Below are 18,652 nucleotides of genomic sequence, written 5' to 3'. Positions count from 1 at the left end.
GAAATAGTGCTCTGGAGGAAGTTTTGAAATCTGAACGTTAAGTAAACTGTTTTGATCTTACTGACTTTAGAAATGAAAGAAGTACAAATCAGGATTGTGGATAACACTTACTGCTGAATTAGTAATGAAAGGTCACTCTTCCTACTTCAGATTTGTGAAATACATGGTGAAACAAAGACAAGGAGATTTTAAAATGTGTTTGTAATAATCTCCTCAGTTTGGGTTCTTTACATGACTGACCCGTTCCAAATGTTAGATTGTTACGTGTAATTATCCAGGAATTTAAATACATTATTGAACCATAATTCAGAACTAAAAAGCTCCACAGCTCCTTTCTGGGAAACCCTAATCTGAACTCATTTAAGGAATGGCCTTCCTTCAGAATAGTTATTTCTCCAGTTTCCATACAAACTACCAACAAGTTTTGATCAAAATTTTAATCCTATAAACTGTACTTCAGTTTGTTTCTCAAAATGTCTTAGATCTCACCTTACAGAACAGCAGTTCTCTGTTGAAAGGAGGAGAAAGAACCACACCACCAGTTACAGTACCTTCATTAAAAAGTTTGCTTAATTACACAAATGGTACCTTAGATGTAAGGTCTCGATGGAAAATGCCTTTATAGTGAAGATAACTGATCCCCATAGCAATGTCATACGCCAGTTTCACCCTCACCATCCAGGACAGATGCTGGTTACTGTCTAACAGCTGTTCCAGGTTACCACAGTTGATGTACTGAAAAGACAAAGCAACATTTTAAATCAATTATTTAACTTCATATACTGTCAGGAATGTAAAATTCATCACTACACAAGTGTCCTCAGTTCAGCTGCACATTAAAAACTTTTTTTTTCTTAAGGGACAGGCAGGCACCAAGTTTGCAGATCAAGAGGGGATGAAAATGTCTCCTTTCACCACCTGTACCAATTAATTTATGTTAAAGGTGGATGCAACAGCCGCTACTGCATTAACTCTATGGTATGGAAACACTGGTATTTAAATAGACCCTTCAGACCCACAATATAATATCACCCTGTCATTTCAGTGCGTGGAAAAACAGGGCAAGAAAGATGAAGAGCTGGCTCTCACACAGAGTAAGTCAAAAGACAGGACTATGTATCCAAGTGTAGGTCAAGTTCCCAGATATCAATTCCCTAAGCTGAAGCAGCATCAAAATAAAATATTATGTGTTGCTGTAAGTTACATTTTCACCGCTCTATCTACAAGTCCTAATCAGCAATCTAATTCCCACTGTGTTCTCTACTACACCAGTGCTCATCAAATGGTAGCCCTCATGGAAAAGGACCTAGATCAAGCATAAGATAAACCCTACAAGACACAGTGAAACAAAGCAGCACCCAAACGGTACTATGTAATATAACCCAGGGTTAAGACAGGGCAGCTCCACTGCTCAAATCATCATTACAGCACCAGGCAACAGCAGCTACGGCATCATTGAGTAGCTTCTTGTTTCAGTCCCAGCCCCAGTCCCCTCACCAGCAATGCAGCAAAAAGAGCAGCTTACTCCAGAAGGGAAACCTGGCAGCAATGCAGGGACTTCTCTCAAGAAATCCAAGCGAAGCAGACAGGAAAATTTGCTCCGAAGCCTCATCCAAGCATGTAACAGTGCAGCAGGCTGCACCAACTTTGCTCCTCTGTGCCAGATAGCTCTCCAACTCTCTCAAGAGGCTTTGCACTTTCCTGTGTCATTCACCAGACAAAACATATGCCACCATTACGATGTTAGAATTAAAAAAAAAAATCATAATTGCAGCTCTTATTATTTCAGAAACTCTGGACTTGCTCGTGTTTTGTTTGGCTTCTTTACGTCTTGGAGCCTGGGGCCCAAGGCAAACGTGAACCACACACCACACAGTGTGGGTGTAGCTGATCTACTCGGACTATGCACACACAACCTAGACTCTACTAGTCCAGGGGTCATGACTCACCTCCTCAACAGTCTACACAAAACCAGTTTCTTTCTTTTTCTCATCTCACCAGTCAGTTTCGAAGACCTTTCCCAGCAGCTATGCAAGTTTCACAGATTACTATTTAACAAGGCTAAACTGTTTGGGTAGGTGGTACACAAACTGATTTTAACTGTCACAAAGCTTACCAGGAGAGGACACCACAAAGCTCTTTGGGGCTCCAGTGCTCCCCTCGGCTATGTTGCACATCCCTCTGCCCACGCACAGCAGCACATTTCACTGGCAGTTTTGGCCGTGACCCCTCTCTTGCAGCAGCTCTGTCGGCTGCCAGACAAGCCAGGGAGTTCACATGCCGCACAGGGCCACAAAGCATCCTCAGCATTCACTTTTCTTCTTTTAAATATGAATCTTTGGCCTGATGACGGTACTGTGCATCCACCTTTTGTCCCTGAGCAACAGTCAAGGCAAAGGGTGAGTACAAGAGTTACTTCTCTGCACTCAAGGTTCTTCAAAGAATGATTGATAATTAGCTCCAGTCCAGCCCAGATTTTAGAGCTGCTATTGTCTACCTTCTCATAGCAAAGGAGAAAATCCCCAAAAGGTGCCTGGATCTGGGAAACGCTCCAATATTTAGCAATTTCGTGATCTTATGACTACTTCAAGATGCTGTTCCATATCTTTTGGATTAGACTAACAGCAGAAGAAAGGATGCAATAACATACAGGAAAGGATTTCAAAATAAGGCACAGAGAAACAGAATGCTTCCTCGTAGTGACTATTTCTAGACCAAACAGGCAAAAAGTATTTGTATTTTGCAATTAGGCACGGAAAGCTCTTGAACTCTAGAGAGTAATGTGACTGACATTTTAAAAGGCATGCTCCTGTTCTTAAGTATTATAATTGTCTGTCAAACTATTATCTTTCGTGCTGAAGTCAAGATATTTTAATTACTTAGAAATTTGCGCTTAGTGCATATCATTTTGCAAAATAAAATGTCTGCTGGCCCCTCTCCAAAAATCAAGGCAAACAAGACTTAACACACCAATGATAAAAATCAAATGCTTAGGACTGCTATAGCCCAGACACTGCAGCTGGGGAGGAAGGGACTTGATCAGATGACTACACTGAAAATTAGAAATTGCAGGCTCGCCCAAGCCGGAGATCCAAAACAACCTGTCCCTTATGCTAGGGGTTTGTGTGTCAGGAGAGCAGAGCAGCTCTGGAACAGGATGCTCAGAGGCTATGCAATCGCCATCCTTGGAGACTTTCAAGCCTCAACTAGACAGAGCTGCAGCCCACCTGACTTAACATTACAAACAATGCTGCTTTGAGCTTTTCCAACTTTGATCTTTCTCATTGCTTTTATTCGAACCCCTAAGGGAGCTAGATGACCTTCTAGAGCACTAAAAAAAAAAACCACAACCCACTGCTCAATATAATTTGTTTTTTTTTTTTAGAATCACAAGTTGCTAGAATGCTTAAGAAAAAAAAAAGATAGTAATTGCTCCAGAAATGCTAATAAAATAAGAAACCCATAAAGAGTATGACATACACGCTGAAACCTGACAACAGCTAGCTTCTATTCTGAGCACACTCATGCTTTCCTTTTCAATAAAGTAGTCTACTGATTTGATCCATTGCTGCCATATCAATTAAGTGCGTCGAATATATCCATTCCCCCAGCACCCTTCCAATCAAACTGGCTTGCAGGGTCATCATCTTACCTGCAAGGACTGGATTCTAGCATGGGCTAGGTGAGAACTGACACACACAGAGGATACAGCATGCATGAGCTGCAAGAGCAAGAATCAAACCCGACTCTAGCACACATCCAAAACCCACAAGGCCTCCTATCCAAACTGCCACCTGGCAAGGGCTCAGACCTCGTTTATTAGAGATGTCAGCTCTGAATTCTTACTTTCATGAAGCACAGCATGCTAATCATCAAGTGAACAACTGAACAAAGTTTTTCCTATAGACGTCTTTAAGATTTAGGTGATTTCAGATTTTAGCTGGCCAGCAGGTAATATTTGCATGCAGAGTCCTGAACTATCTCTATGGCAAGCAGTACACAGAGTTCAGTGCTCCCTCAATGTCACGTAAGTAATTCAATTCTTCCGGTCACTCAGGCTGATGATGCAAACAGCCAGCCTAATGGCCTATTTTTCTCAGAGTTCTTCAACAATGCCTTTTCAGAACAGACACAAAATTATGTACATTATTTCGTAATTGCCAGTGCAACTGAAAGAAAAATATTTGTTCTCAATCTCTTACTAGCACAACCAGCTCTGTGTGGCAAGAATATTCTAAAGGATGGTGAGTTCACCTCTCCCAAAGAGAATATTGGATTTTATTTTGTCTCTGAAACGCTTCGGTGCTGGTACAGTAAGGCTACAGCGCACACAGCTCAAAGCATTATTCTACTACTACAACAACAACCATTGCATAAGTGTACCAGCTATGGGAGCAGAGATCTGATCAGGCTATGACAACAAAAGCAAGGGACACTACGTTTTATGCAGACTTCACAGCTAAATGGAGCAGTGTTCAGACCTTTTCAAACTCTGTATCATCAGGTTGCAGTGAAACAGCTACCCATTATTGCTACTGTTCACTGTTTGTCATGCAACAGGACACCAACAGTGAGCTTACCTGCTTGCCAGAGTCTGAAAGTAACTCCTTTAGGCTGGTTGTGTTTATTTCAACTCCACACAGCAAACTGAACACTGGTTTAAGAGACCCTGACATTTTAGCCCATAAAAATATTCTTCCCTAAAAAAATTCATGGTAAAAGCTCATGCTTCTGTTGCTAGAACGAAGCTTCAGCAAACTGTATTTCTTACACATCTCCTAACCCATAGGAGGAAAGAGGGCAGTAGCTTCTTTGAAGGACAAGTTACCCAGAAGCTCAATGAAGCATAGATGCTTTCTGGATCAAAGAGCCTTGAAGAGGCTTCTGATGTTATAGCTTAATGCTACAAAATGCAAGAGCAGTAGTATATAACTCCCAGGGCATAGGGAAACATGCTATTTTAACCTCGAACAGCATAATAGGACTGCTTCCTCACAAGACATAGCAGTCATATTATCAGACTCCAACATATGAAATGAGGAATGGAATGAAATTCATATGGTACTTACACATAGCATTACATGCTTCATTTCAAGAGGCTAATTTCAGCTGTCAGATTTTAACCTTCAAAATTTAAAATAAAGGTTGGAACACACTAATATGAGAACTAGAAGCTTTTAAAGAAAAGGCACATCAGGTTCATGAGTCCAGCAGTTACTACTGAAAAAACAAAGACTGCAATTTTTGATTGCCAAGCCTGAGGAGGCAGACTGAAGGGAATTGCAACACATTTTTAATGCTACTTTGGAAACCAATACTGTTTCAATGTATAGATCAACCATATGTATAGATAATCAACCAATGTATAGATAAACCAACCACCAGATACTGTACAAGAAAGGTAAAAGAAAGATGGCTTGCTATTTACTCAGCTTTAAATGTCACTGCTTGCCAAAAAAAACACAAGACACCCCTATATGGTAGCCCAAACATCACCAAAGGCAACACATTAAGTGGTTAAGAAAAGTAGGTGTGGAGAGGGCATTTAAGATGACAGAACACATGAGGTAAGTAAAGAGTAAGAGCTCCAGGGACCCAGAAGACAACAAGACTAACACCAAGACAGCAGTGAATTAATACACTGGAAAGCCCAATGAAAAAAAAACAGACAGAGAAGCAGAATGAAAGAGAAACTAGAATCATGGCTATAGCATCTTCAGAGTGGTGATGTCAGAGCAAAAGCCAGACCACCTAGCTGGACTCTAAAGGGAGACCTGGAAAGCAAAACAGTAACATTGCAGACGCTGGCCACAAATGCACTGAGGCAGCGTTGGAGAGATAAAGCTTCCATATTTGTGTCCTTTCTAATGCTGAAAGCAAGGTGGTAAGTCTCATGCCTAATAAAAAAAAGTTGAGGTCTTTTTTCAAACTTCTGCAGAAAGCTGAGTGAGAAGATTTAAAGCACCCACTTCAAGGAGGACACAACCAAATCTTTGGTTCTCCTATGTTTAACAGTCATCTGTCACACTCAGCACTCTAAGTGACGGCTCTGAAGGCTTCTGGCTGCAAGACAACAAGCCAATGTACTCTTCTGCCAAAACTGGCATAACCAGCTAGTGGGAGGACTGAAAACTTCCTCCTTCCCCCCAACTATTTTCATTAGCTCCACCTGTGCAAACCTGGAAAAGATAGACAGTACCAGTACATTCAAAACTACAATATGAGATACTACAAGTTGATACACTGAGGTTGATTATCAGATCAAATTGACATTTTTTAAAATTAGTAAATAGACCTCCAGTTGTTAAAAAATAAAAATCTACACAGCCACCTCAGCCAGGTACCTCTGTGCAGTAACTTTCCATTTGCATCAAATAACTAACACATTGATTGCACCAAATGAAATAAATTAAACATCCAACTTGTTCTGTTTTAGTGTTTAATTTGGGCTGTACAAGTATATTTTTGGACAGCGGGTGAACTAACGTTGCCAAGGAGAAAACCACAAGTACTGAAATAATTGGAACATGCAGGTGAAGCAAGCACATTTCAGAACAAACTTTTTGCATGACAGACCAGAAGGGCTCAAGTGGTTAGGAAAAATAGCCTGATTGAAAGGACAGAAGAAAGACTGAAAGTCTTCCTCTAAAGGCCACTTTTCTCCCCTGCTCCTTGTTGCTGAAAACCAAAGCCAAAAAGTCTGCAACCTGAAGGCAATTTCTCTTCTGCTTTTCAAGCAATTAAAAAAAAAAAGTATTTTCTTTAGAAGTGTTAGCCATTACAAGATTACTTTAATCTTGCTTTTAAAAGTGTCAGCTATTCCTAGAGGGGAGCAGCAAGCTTCCTCGTACAATTGCCATGGCGTGGCTACTCATCAGAACTCAGGATCAAAAGCCAAGAAACGCAACAGATCTACCTCTGTTTCTTCTTCCGTGTCAGTTGTGGCATTGATCGATTCACTGGCTCCTTCTTCTAAAAAGGCATGTACAGACATGACTGACTTCATAAAGGCAAATGAGAATTAACATGCACTAACTCAGGAAGGAGCTGTAATGAAAACCATTTGTTGCATTCCAAACATTTAAGTGCTGGCATGGAAAAAAAATCAGGCAAATTTGTCTTCCTTTAATTCTGTACATCCAACATCTCTTATGGTCAGTGTGCTGAATTTATCTCCTTCCTGTCACTCCACTCCATCAAAGTTTAACCTTCACTTACTTGCCTGGTGCTACAAACAGATCACTGTAAGTAAGGCTTCAACTGCAGGCACGTAGCACTACTGCGTATGTATGAAGGGTTTGAAACACTTCAGGAAATAAGCTTATTTTGTTGGAACCGGAAAACACTCCCAGTATATCTATATAAACCAACCTTGATAACCATTTTTCCTGTAATTATATTGTAGAAAAAGCAGCAAAGAAGGCCTAACAAAAAACCTGCATTTATAATCTGAAGTCACAACTGCTTGGATTCTAAGTAGAGCCTAGTTTCAGTGCAGATAGGAATCTGCGATATGGCAAGCTAGCAATGGCATAAATTAGCACACAGGCACAGAGAGACAGTACCTCGTTGCTGACACAGGCAAGAGAAACAGCATCTCCACAATAACACTTCTGTTAAGAGCAGAGGGCTCTATCCATAATGACAGCATTTTGAATACACCATGCACTCAGCTCTGCCTAGAAGCAAGCTGCAGCCTCTGACAAGGAGCCTCTGATTTAAATAAGGCCTTTCTCACCTTCCCCACAAAGAGAGCAGCCCACAGATTATATGCCTGCAAGATTCCCGTTTGCTTCAGCTTTTTTTGAAGTCTGTAAAACAGCTACAAGTATCTACAGAAGGTAAAAGTTACAGCACACAAACACCTCTCACAGTGCAAACTTTAAATTCTGCACAAGGAACACTGGTTTTGAGCTGTTTCAGAGTGTTTTTCCAAGCCTGAACACTTCAGCTGTGCTGCAACATCCATTTACATTTGAGGGTGCTCAAACACTTTATTAACAATTACAGAATGCACTCAGATCCCCTGTTAATAGTGGTGTGCAAAAGCAAATGCTGAAGGAATTTTCCTGTACAACTCCTTCTGAATGATTTGGACGGCTCACAGGAGGAACATCTAGTCCTCAAGGTAGTATTCAGTTCCCCTGCTCTCTTCCCCTCATACCACAGCAGTTCAGAAGCTTGTCTCGTCTCACTTATTAACCTGGACATATTTCCAGGACATCAGAAAGCAACAATAAAAGAATTGCAGGGGTTGTGGTTCAAGGGTGTCTTACTTTGTTGCTGGAGACAATGGCAAATGGTCCAATGGGCTTACAACAAGTGTCAAAACACCGATACTAAAAATCCTTCCCAAAAAACCCACACACACAACACAAACCCCACTCCCATGTGTGTGTCACACACGTACAAGGAAGAGAGAGAAGAAAAGAGACAATGGAGCTTGGTGTTTGCAGTTCAACATTTATGTGCCTCTTATCTACTTTCTTCCATCCTTGAGACATTCTAAGAAGGAGGAAGAGGTTACCACCAGCAAGCTATTTACCAAGCCTTCCTAGAATACAACACATCTAGATGCATCCACCCCAATTAAAATAATACATTAAAAAAGATTCCTTGTGCACTACCACAGGCACTGAAGTGATTAAAACAAGTCAATCATCCTCCTACAAGAAGGAAAAGGAACAGCAGAATGAATGAGGAGGGTAGGGAGTGTTTAACCATGAGCTGTTAAGCTCACACACAGGCATTTAAGAAAAAGATTAGAATTCAAAAGCTTGCATGTCCAGAAGTCCTCACTGAAATAACTGGATGTTCATCACTTCTGATCTAGCACCTGCACACATAAATACAGACTGTGTGCCTGAAGTTAGACTCATGTTTCCAAGGTTCTGCCTTCTGTCCTTATGGGAGGATTTCTTTAGTGTCTCTGGTTATAGTATTTTTTACATCTCAATGCTCTTCCCTTTAAGAACCCACCCTTCTCTCGTCACATAACCACATACTGCAAACACATCTAGCAGTTCCCTGTGCCTTCAGCATAATGTAGTGCTTACACAACTTTCACTGCTTATTTGCTTTTGGCAAAAGGAGAAACTTTCTCTGTAGAGTTGTCCCTCCAAGAGACAGCCCGTAAGGTCAGCTTGCATCCACCTTAGGCAAACATTTTTGTCAACTGAGCCTTTTACTGCAGCTTTTTAAGAACCAATTCCACCTTTCTGTAAAGCGAGGACCCAGTTGAACCTCTTTTACTTATTATTCTAATTCTCCACGTGCACATGATAGGAAATCACTCTCTTCAAAAAATGTATTTTGGTGGAATTGGTCAAATCATATCAGGCGTCCAACCACAGGGAAACACACACAAATTCAGTAATTAAAGCTTCACCCTGTCCTCAGAACAAGCATTGTTACCAGGTATAGCAGCATTTAATTTCCTATCAAACTGAAGCTATGCCACAGGGGGCCCTGCATTCTGTGGGTATAAGCAACCCAAAAAACTAAGAAGAAAGTCCTCTACTGTTTAGTGTTTTGCAGTGATCAAAGACCTAGGGTTTCTAGAAATCAGACAAGATGGTTAGCTTTCATTCGTGAAAAAATAAATAGCCATCAGATGTAGGAAAAAAAAGTAAAATATCACCTAACTTAAAAAAGGTCTTTCACATGCTTTCCAAGAACCTGACTTTTGATATTTAAGCACTCAAAACTGCAAAGCTACAAATCAGACAGACTTAGCTCAAACTCCTGTGGAGGCCGGGATCGTTTTTGCTGGAGAAAGAACTAAAGGGTCAAGCGCACCACATATACCACAACATCAGGGTGCAAGAGTATGAACTGAAGATGGAATTCCAGCCAGAACACTAAATTTCCTGCCTCCTGTCATTGCAAGCCAGGCCCCCTTGTGTGATTTTAAATAGACTTTTTTGGTATGTGCAGCACATCAAGCTGTGTTTGGGACCAGCCTTTTTTCCTTTTAACTTATTCACAAAAATATTTGGTTCCCAAGGAAAATAATATAAACAAAGTAAAGAACATGTACTTTGTCTTAACTTCTGTGAAATAACTTCACTGTCTTAGACCCACTGCTTTTTTTGTTACAAAATAACTCACAAAACCTTGAAGTTATAGCAAAAGGTTTAATCCATGTGACATTCTCCAAATACTAACACTTTCTCTTTTCTACAAGCTTTTTAAACTCTACCTCCTTTGAACAGTCTAATTTACTTATTACATGTACCACATTTAGAATTAATTTTGCTTCCACTGGAGCGTACAGAGGAGTCAGGTTCACACTTACCTTTAATCAGCCTAACTCAAATCTCATGTACAAGGTACCGTAATGAGTGCCGGAGAGTGCAACTCTTCAGCTGTTAGAATAACCAATCATCTAAGCTCAGCACTGGTGCCTACAGTGTTATGCCAACAAAACTGATCTCTTTAGCTGATTAAACAGTATGACGGTGCTCACACCCTTCTAACCCTCACTCAGTCTTCCTAGAGTTGATAACCTAGACTGAATCATTACTGGAAACAGGATTTTTTTTTTCCTTTTTCATGCACCCTTTCAAAAATATAGCTAGGGCAAAAACGCCTCCCCCCAAACCACTGCAGTTGGTTAGTCTAGTTAATGCTGCATCAGGGCATGGTTGCTTCTAGAGCTACCCATGCTTTTTGACAAGGATCAATGGCACAGGAATGGGTGTCTTCAATTCTGCAAGCTGTGAAGTGTCAGATAGATTAAGCCTTTCATACGTGGACCTCTCAAGTTGAAGAGAGACAGGCTGCACTCCTCTAAAGAGAATGAGCCCATGGGAAAAAGGATATTGCTTTGAAGATTTAACAATACAATGCCTTGTACAGACCAGAGAAAGGCTGAGGTAGAGCTGGTCATTAAGATCTATCTACATTTGCTGAGAGTGCATTCAGTCACTTCTTATAAATTAAACTGAGAACCTCAGTGAACTGTTACAGCAAATCTGACAGTCCATATGCTTAAGAGTACAAAATTAAGACCAAATATGGCTCAAGTGTTGACAAGTATTTTTAAAATTCTATCACGAACAATCAAGAGATAAAAGGAAGTGTCTGCACTGAAACAAGTTTATAAAAAAAATAACTGCATTTCGAGACACTCAAAGATGGACTACAAATCATTCCGCAAGCTATGCAGGAACAAGAAAAAGGTCTACATGTGGTCCTGGACAAAGCTATTAAAATAACTTATTTCAGACATATACACACATAAAAGTATCAAATATTAAAAAAGAGGTATCTATAAGTTTGAATGTCACAGTCTTAAGAAAAAGCTAAAAATGATACTTTGATACAAGAAACCTCCAGCACATCCCAAGGCTTATAACTTTAAAGATTCAGGATCTTTAAAATTGCAAAAAGATACTGCTAGGGACTTGGTTTGTCATGTTACAAACACGTTTATCTTGGAATGTAAACAGAAGCTTCCTAACATTTTGTATCTACAAAAAGTTCCTATTACCTATGTCTGGTTCCTTCCAGCAAGATAGCTGCTGCGTGCAGCGACAAAGGTGATCGCTTCCTTCCTATCTTAGCCCTGGCATTCATGCACAACAAAATAGGAAGTGCAGGCAACAGACTTGTCTTTCTGTACGCGTTCAGCTGATTGGTTTTTTTTAACCCAAAAAGATTGAGCTGATATTCATGTGCCAGTTAAGCAGGCACAGAGTAACAGATTTTTGCATCTTTTAGGTTCTCCATAACTCCATTCCCCAAAGTAAGACGACTCTATGGTTACATGCATTTTTAAGAAGGATGATAGAATTTACTAGGTATTTCAGAGCATCTATTACCTTGCCACATTTTTTTGTGGTGAGATAAGTGTTTTTCCAAGACAGAAATATGAAGTACTACGCAGACAGTGAACAGTCCTGACAGATCCATTCTATTTTAGAGCTCAAAAACACAGTTGCAATGAAATGGAATGATTTCTCACCTTTTACACTACCAACTAGACTGATGTTCCTAACACCTCAGTTATTTCCTGCCCTGTTTTAAATCCTACTTCTGCTGCCATGACTCTTACTGTTAGGTCCTACAGCAAACTTCTCACACAGTCCTCAGTCATTAAGGGGATGTGCAACTACTGCTCCATCGGACAAGGCTGTCATTACTCTTCTCCAGAGGTCAAATCCCCTGAGTCCAGATTAATGATTTCTCTTGACCCTGAAGCAGGTATACACAAGGCCTGACTCTTAATAACTCCTGTAAGGGAAAAGCTAATGAACCCAAACAAACAAATTAACAAAGGGAAATAACACAGATGTGTGCTGGCTGGATTTCCAGTCCTACAACAAAAGCAGCAAAAGGGGCAAGCAAATAATAGCAATAGGGACTCTAGTTTTATAGCACATAACCATTCTTGTCACCAAAGCATACCTTCCTGGAACTAAATACATTCCTTTCTAATACCCCAGCTCATACCAGGAGGGGTACAAAGTAACCATAGCCTGAGGCCCCCAAGCCTCTGACACCCTTTCGATAAGGCTACACACACTTACACCTCTGGTACTTGGGGTTTAGACCTGCCGAGGCCCAGATTGCCTCTACACGTTATGCTTTCCAGCACTGGCACCAGTACATCACCACTGAAAGGACTTCTTCCCACTCCCAGGGAAGTATATAAAATGAACACTTAAATATCCAAACTAAGGACAAGAAGAAAGCACATAAGTAGAGATTTATTACATTATTAATACACAGGTCATGCTATTCATTGGCTGTGAGAGATCTTAAGTATCAATTTAATCTGCAGAATTTTACACATGCTTGGAGTTCTTAGAAAGTTTAAACAGCAGTTCTTCTGCAGCATCCCACAGCCAGGAGGCATTTTAAAATGCCAGCTGTTGGCTACTGAAAGATATTAACATGCTATGATGACATAGGATCTTTTTTAAAGTTACTTCAAAGTAAATTTCATCATTTTTACACTACTCTTTATCAAGATTCATTCCTCTAAAACAAAGACATTTAGAATTAACAGGTGTATTCTCAGAGCTGTCAACAAAAACATCCAAGAGAAGGCTTGCACGGTTGCTCCCTTCATTCCTCCAGAAAGCCAAAGCACCTGCCAGTTCCACAAGACCATAAAGTAAATAACCTGACATACTGCCTGCGACCTCCAATACACTCAAGCAAGTTGCTTTATGTAGGCAAATGAGACCGAGTTGGAGCAGAATTAGGGACCAAATCTTAGCAAAGACAAAAGACCAAAGCATCTCTAGTTTCCCCACCCTTCTGCTTTTTTCTTCCTTCTCTGGAGTTTTCTTTTTTCAATGCTACAGTCAGACAGACTATATAAAGTGCCTAAGGAAGACCCCAGTAAGCAAGGGTGGCTAAAGAAAAGCACAAGACATTAAGGAATACAAACTTATCAGGAAGCCTCTAATCAGTATGGTTTGACTGTACTCTTTAAGGAATACCTAAACCTTTCATCTTACATGAAGGAAAGGGCTTCCATAATATTTCTCTAAGTTGGGGGGGGAGGTTTGCTAGAAATTGGACAGCAATATCCAGCAGATGAGCAACATTTTCTAACAGGATGAAGTTGATAATGCATTAATTTATATTTATTTTCTACTTGATGCCACCTTTAACAAAACTTTCATCTTCTCTTCAGTTGTCTCCAAGCTCAGGCTAATCAACTTAGCCCTGCAGCTCTTATCCAGGAACTAAACCTGAGCTGGTAAATGGGTAATACCTAAACCGGGAACAATTCCTTTGCCGTATGGAATATTTGCAGAATGACTGACAACAGAATCTACTGTTCTAAAGACATTAAGTTCTCTAGGGTTGACAGGTTGGCCTACAATGATCACCAAAGCTGACTTAAATATTTGCAGTGCTACATGAGCAAAACTAAAGTTATTCAAACAGTATGAATCACACTGGTGGAATAACAGTAGGGATTAGCAAGTGTTACAGGAGATGAGGCAGGAGAGGGCAGGGAAGGGATGTTGTCCCAGGGCTTTTTAAAACACTCAAGTGTGCAGTAGCCATTTGGAAGGCCTACAATTTTCACTGTAGCATAAAGATCTAGAAGAGGGGACCTAAGCAATGTCTGACTAATTTTCTCCATTTCAGGGTCAAAGGCTCTCCATAAAGATGCCTAAGAACTGAGGGGAGGAGAAAAAAAAAAGGAAAACTAAATATTTTTAATGATAGATTCTGTTCATGAACTCTAAAACCAGAAGGATCTTCTCACTCAAAGAACTTACTTCCCAATCCTTGTAAAAAGATAATTCAGCAAGATTTTAACAATTCTGAGAATTTTATCCTCTTAATATTTTTTCTTCCCAATCAGTGTTATCTCCAAAAGCAAAAAAAAAAACCCTAAAAAAAAGGAAGGTCTCCAAAGGCCAGGAACTTCACTTACTGCATTTATAGTTTACTTAAATTATTGCTGTTGGGAGGAAAAGTAGAGAAGGAAAGTTCTCAATTATCAAAGATGCATTTGGGCAAAGATGCCCTCTCTCTTCAAAAGCCACAGGCTTCTTCCTTAAGATGAGCTTTAGGACTACAAAAGGGATACACTGTACAAGGACAGGGGAAAAATAGTCTTTTCCAAACTGCTACATAACAGTATTCTTGTCTCAAAGCAATGAATTGTGGTTGATGGGAAAACCAGCAGTATCAAATTCGGTAAGCTATTACAGTGCAACATGCAAAAGTTGTCTAACAGCAATTATCTTGCCCAAAATAAAGATTAACATGTCTGGAAGGATGTCCGTAGTAAATTTTTTCCTGGGTTTAAGACACAGCTATAAAAAAAATTCAATTGAACCAAAAATGTGCACAAGTTCAACAAATTCTGTGGATTGTCTTAAAAAAAAGTTAAAGCAGCACTCAAGATTCTTTTCTTACAGCACTTTTTGCCACATGCTTCTGCATTAAACTCTGTGGTGCATACTATACATTGCCAGCATACATTACTGCAGACAACATCACTCTGAGCATCCAGGAAACACTGCAGACTTCAAGGCCCTTTCAGGCACCCCTGCACACAGCACACGTAAGGTGCAGTACACAAGGCAGCGGGTAAGGAAAACTTGCCGAATGGGATGCACTGGAGAAGCTAGGCGCACAGAAAGGCTGGCTCCACCCTTACAGTTCTCTCATCACTGTTCCAATGACACGTATATAGCACCTTAAAACCAAGGCTCCCAAATATACTCTCAGACCCACAAAACATCTAGTACCACACCAGAGAGTTGGGATGGAATCAGAAGAACTGACCAGGCAGTACACCAGCAAGAACGAAGAGCAAAAGACTGTAGGATGCTTGTCAGCAGCTGACTGACAGTACTGTACACCCCTCCACCACAGATCATGTGTTCCCATCACACTGCCACAGCCCTGCTCCCTGCTCGAGAGCTCCAATGCATGTCAGATCCTGTGCTGAGCAAGTACAGCTACAGCTTCAGATTGTGGCAGCAGAGAATTTGTGCACGTTTTTACTATCATCCAGTATGAATCAATAGCCATAAAAATTCTGCTGAAACAATGAGCTATTGTTTGTGAAGCACTGCAATTTCAAGATATCCCAATCGACACAGAACATCTATACACGCAGCTGTGAGGGTTTTCATTTTCTTCAGTAAGGAATTATCAAGCTGTATGACTGATTTACATCTAATTATAACAAGATTTTAGCCTGGCTTCCTTTAGAAATTCATACAGAACTGCTTAAGAGTTCAACAAATAATTTAAGATCCACAGGAAGGCATTAGAAGCTTTTGCATGCTAGACAGTGTGCTCTGTTACCTGCTTCACTGTGACAGCATAGACCTATAGAACTTACAATGCATAAATAAATGTTTGCCTCACATCTAAAACGTGTTAAACACATATGGGATACGATCACACGCTATCACTATTAAGCCATGGCTGCTCCACGTTAACTGGCTCACTGGAGTGCTCACTATCTGCTAACCTCTGGGCAGTGGCTCAGATCTGGTCTCCGAGTGCTCAGCAGCATCTCATGCTAACTGACACCAAGGCTTGTGCTACCACACAAGTTCTTCAAATCCGAGGGTGCTGTGTGTCAGGAAACTAAAAAAAAATGGAAGTGAATGGAGAGTTAAGATCAGGAAAGTGGCTGGAAAAAAGAGAGAGACTTGGAGGAGATTCTGATATAAGGCTGGGGAGGCATGCAAGTACAGCAGGAAGCCCTGCAGGTTATGGTAGTTACAGAAACAAACCAGTGGCTACAGATCGAGCTGCATACTGAGAATGGAATATTGAGCTCCTGGTTTTACAGAAAATGAGCACAGCAAATCTGTGCCCATCAGCTCAAAGTTAGCAAGGCTGTCTAACGCCTGCCAACTCATCTGAAGGGCACACCTATTAAAGCATCTACTTAACTTCCCCTAAGAGTTTCTTAACTATGTTCTTGCAAGGACAGAAGTCCCTCCCAGCCTAAACCATTCTGTGACTCTCAGGCTAGATGCCGAACGACCTCAGAAGCAGCATATGCCATAGCTTCTGGCTTGAGTAGAACTTCAAAAACAATACTGGATTTTCAAAACTGATAAGACTATGGAATCAAAACAAGGCCAAAGTCCTAGCACAGCCTGTAATTAAATACCATTCTTATTTTGAAAAAAACAAACCAAACAGAAACTGCTTCTTGCCCAACAGTTTTAAAAACAAAAGCCACTTGAGAGAGGACAATTAAACCAAGGTAAAACGCTGCCAAAAGGGAAAAACCCAAGGCCTACATACCATCAACACCTTCCTCAGGCAAAAAACCTGCTCTGCATGATCCACTGTGCTTAGCCTCCTGTGTGTTTAAACAGGCAAGAAAAGAAATCTGTTCACTTCAGACTCTGCCTTCCAATAACAAAGTGCTGTACATTACTAATGTGGCCCCTTAATGGGCTTATAAAATCTTAAAGGCTCCTATAACCCATTTGTGGTTGTTACCCTGTCTGATAATAGCACAGGAGGCCAATAAACACAAGTCCTCTAAATCCATTCACCAAACATTTGCCACAAGTTCTCAGCTTCTTCTGTCATGGAAACATACAAATAAACATAGTTTCCCATCACGCCCTCAGACATAATCTCTAAGTGATGCTGTACCCCTTTTACTTAGGCATATCATCAGCTGCACTCTTAAAACACGAGAAGGGATAATTAAGGTCCTTACAGAACAGGTCCAGCATAGGCTAGTATGAGAGAGTGACACAGTGACACAGACACCTATTGAGCAATAGCCCCTGAATCAAGTTTCATCTCCAAAGAAGTGAAGCCCTGACAGAAGTTCTGAGTGCTGGTAGCACCAGGCTAGTATGGATGATGTAGCGCACCAGAAACTAAGAGGCTGCCTTTTTGGACCACAAGCTGAAAAAAGCCACAAGGCAGCAGCTGATTCGTTTATCCTCCTGGGCTATATTTGAACTGGTGATTCACCATGTCCGTCTTGCTAATAATCCCTTCAGCTAGCCCCCTTCTCTAAACTCCAGAATTCTTGAGACTTCAGCTATTACTCCACTCTCTTCACTATGAAAAATGCCACTACTGCTGCCAGAAAACATAACTAATTCCACCACTTGGAAGATACACAGCTTTTAAAAGCTCTGTAAAACCAAAGAACTACTACTGTTTTGGACAAGCTTGAGTGAGGATTCCCTATACCATCACCTTACGATGGTCTTCAGTTGTGGTTTTTTCTATTGAAGATATTAAATTTCCACCTTGGTCGACTCAAGAAAAGCAAAAAGTATATGTACCAACCATTATGTGTCACTAAAGCTACTCTGTTTAACATTTTGCAGCAACCTTCTTCAGTCTAAAATTTTTCCTCTTTGGTCTCAAGATGTTTCAGGAATCTTTTCTGTTATTCTAAACTATAACTAGAAAAAGTTATTCTTTGAAGTCTTTCTTAGATCTGTTTGCTTGCCAAGAACTCCAAAATAGCTTAACAAAGCAAGCAGCTACAAAGTTAGCTGTCCATGAGGAAGCATCTGTGCTGGTTTCAAACAAAAAAAGAAAAAGCGCACACACTGAGGAAGCTCTGCCAAGATTTAGTACAACAAAATGTTATGAAGCTCCACTTCTTCTAGGACATGTTTAGGGAGAGGAAGGGCCTGAAGCCTCCCTGTTTTAATTGATCAGAGGTCCGAAAGAAACTGGCAATAATGTTAGCAAAGCCTACTTGAAGGACTTGATCAACCAACTATCTTAGAAGAGTTTCCTCTACTGCGTGCCAGAAAGAAGATCAAATAAACTGTTCCCTCATATCAAAGGACCCCTCACATGTGCTGTATCTTGAAATTTCTGGAAGTGTCTTTACCTTTGCTCTTACATTAGAAATACAGCCACTGTGAACTAGTGTGCATCACACTAATAGAGCCAGAACTGGAAGTGCAGAATTGTCGCACCAGAAGGTGAAGAAACTCCCTTTCCCCATACGTGCATCTCTGCCTTAGAGTTCCACATGAAAGGTGCAGAAAGGGATGGCCACACATATCCTGATCACTCGCATACAGCTATCCCAACTTCTAATCTTACAGTAGTTCTTGGTGAACACACCAGGAACCTGTTTTAATTGCTAATTAATAATACACCAGTCTTTGGGGGGGGGGGGGGAAGGGGAAAGGGTTAGGGTTTTAATGGA

The 18,652-nt window shown here is 40.6% G+C and overlaps 1 protein-coding gene across 1 annotated transcript in view; it reads right to left on the bottom strand.

Annotated features, from left to right (window-relative positions):
• LOC104493080 (dual specificity testis-specific protein kinase 2-like) overlaps positions 1-18,652 on the bottom strand; it is a gene marked incomplete at its 3' end in the record, with an annotated part of 63,422 nt that overhangs the window by 13,694 nt on the left and 31,076 nt on the right. The window contains exon 4 of the mRNA XM_010135703.1: positions 589-735. Within this exon, the coding sequence (XP_010134005.1) occupies positions 589-735 (147 nt within the window). The remainder of the gene's footprint in view (positions 1-588; positions 736-18,652) is intronic.

Source organism: Buceros rhinoceros, unplaced genomic scaffold, assembly GCF_000710305.1.
Source record: "Buceros rhinoceros silvestris isolate BGI_N320 unplaced genomic scaffold, ASM71030v1 scaffold33814, whole genome shotgun sequence".
In the NCBI taxonomy this organism is placed as follows: Eukaryota; Metazoa; Chordata; class Aves; order Bucerotiformes; family Bucerotidae; genus Buceros; species Buceros rhinoceros.
This window is presented reverse-complemented; position numbering and strand designations above follow the sequence as displayed.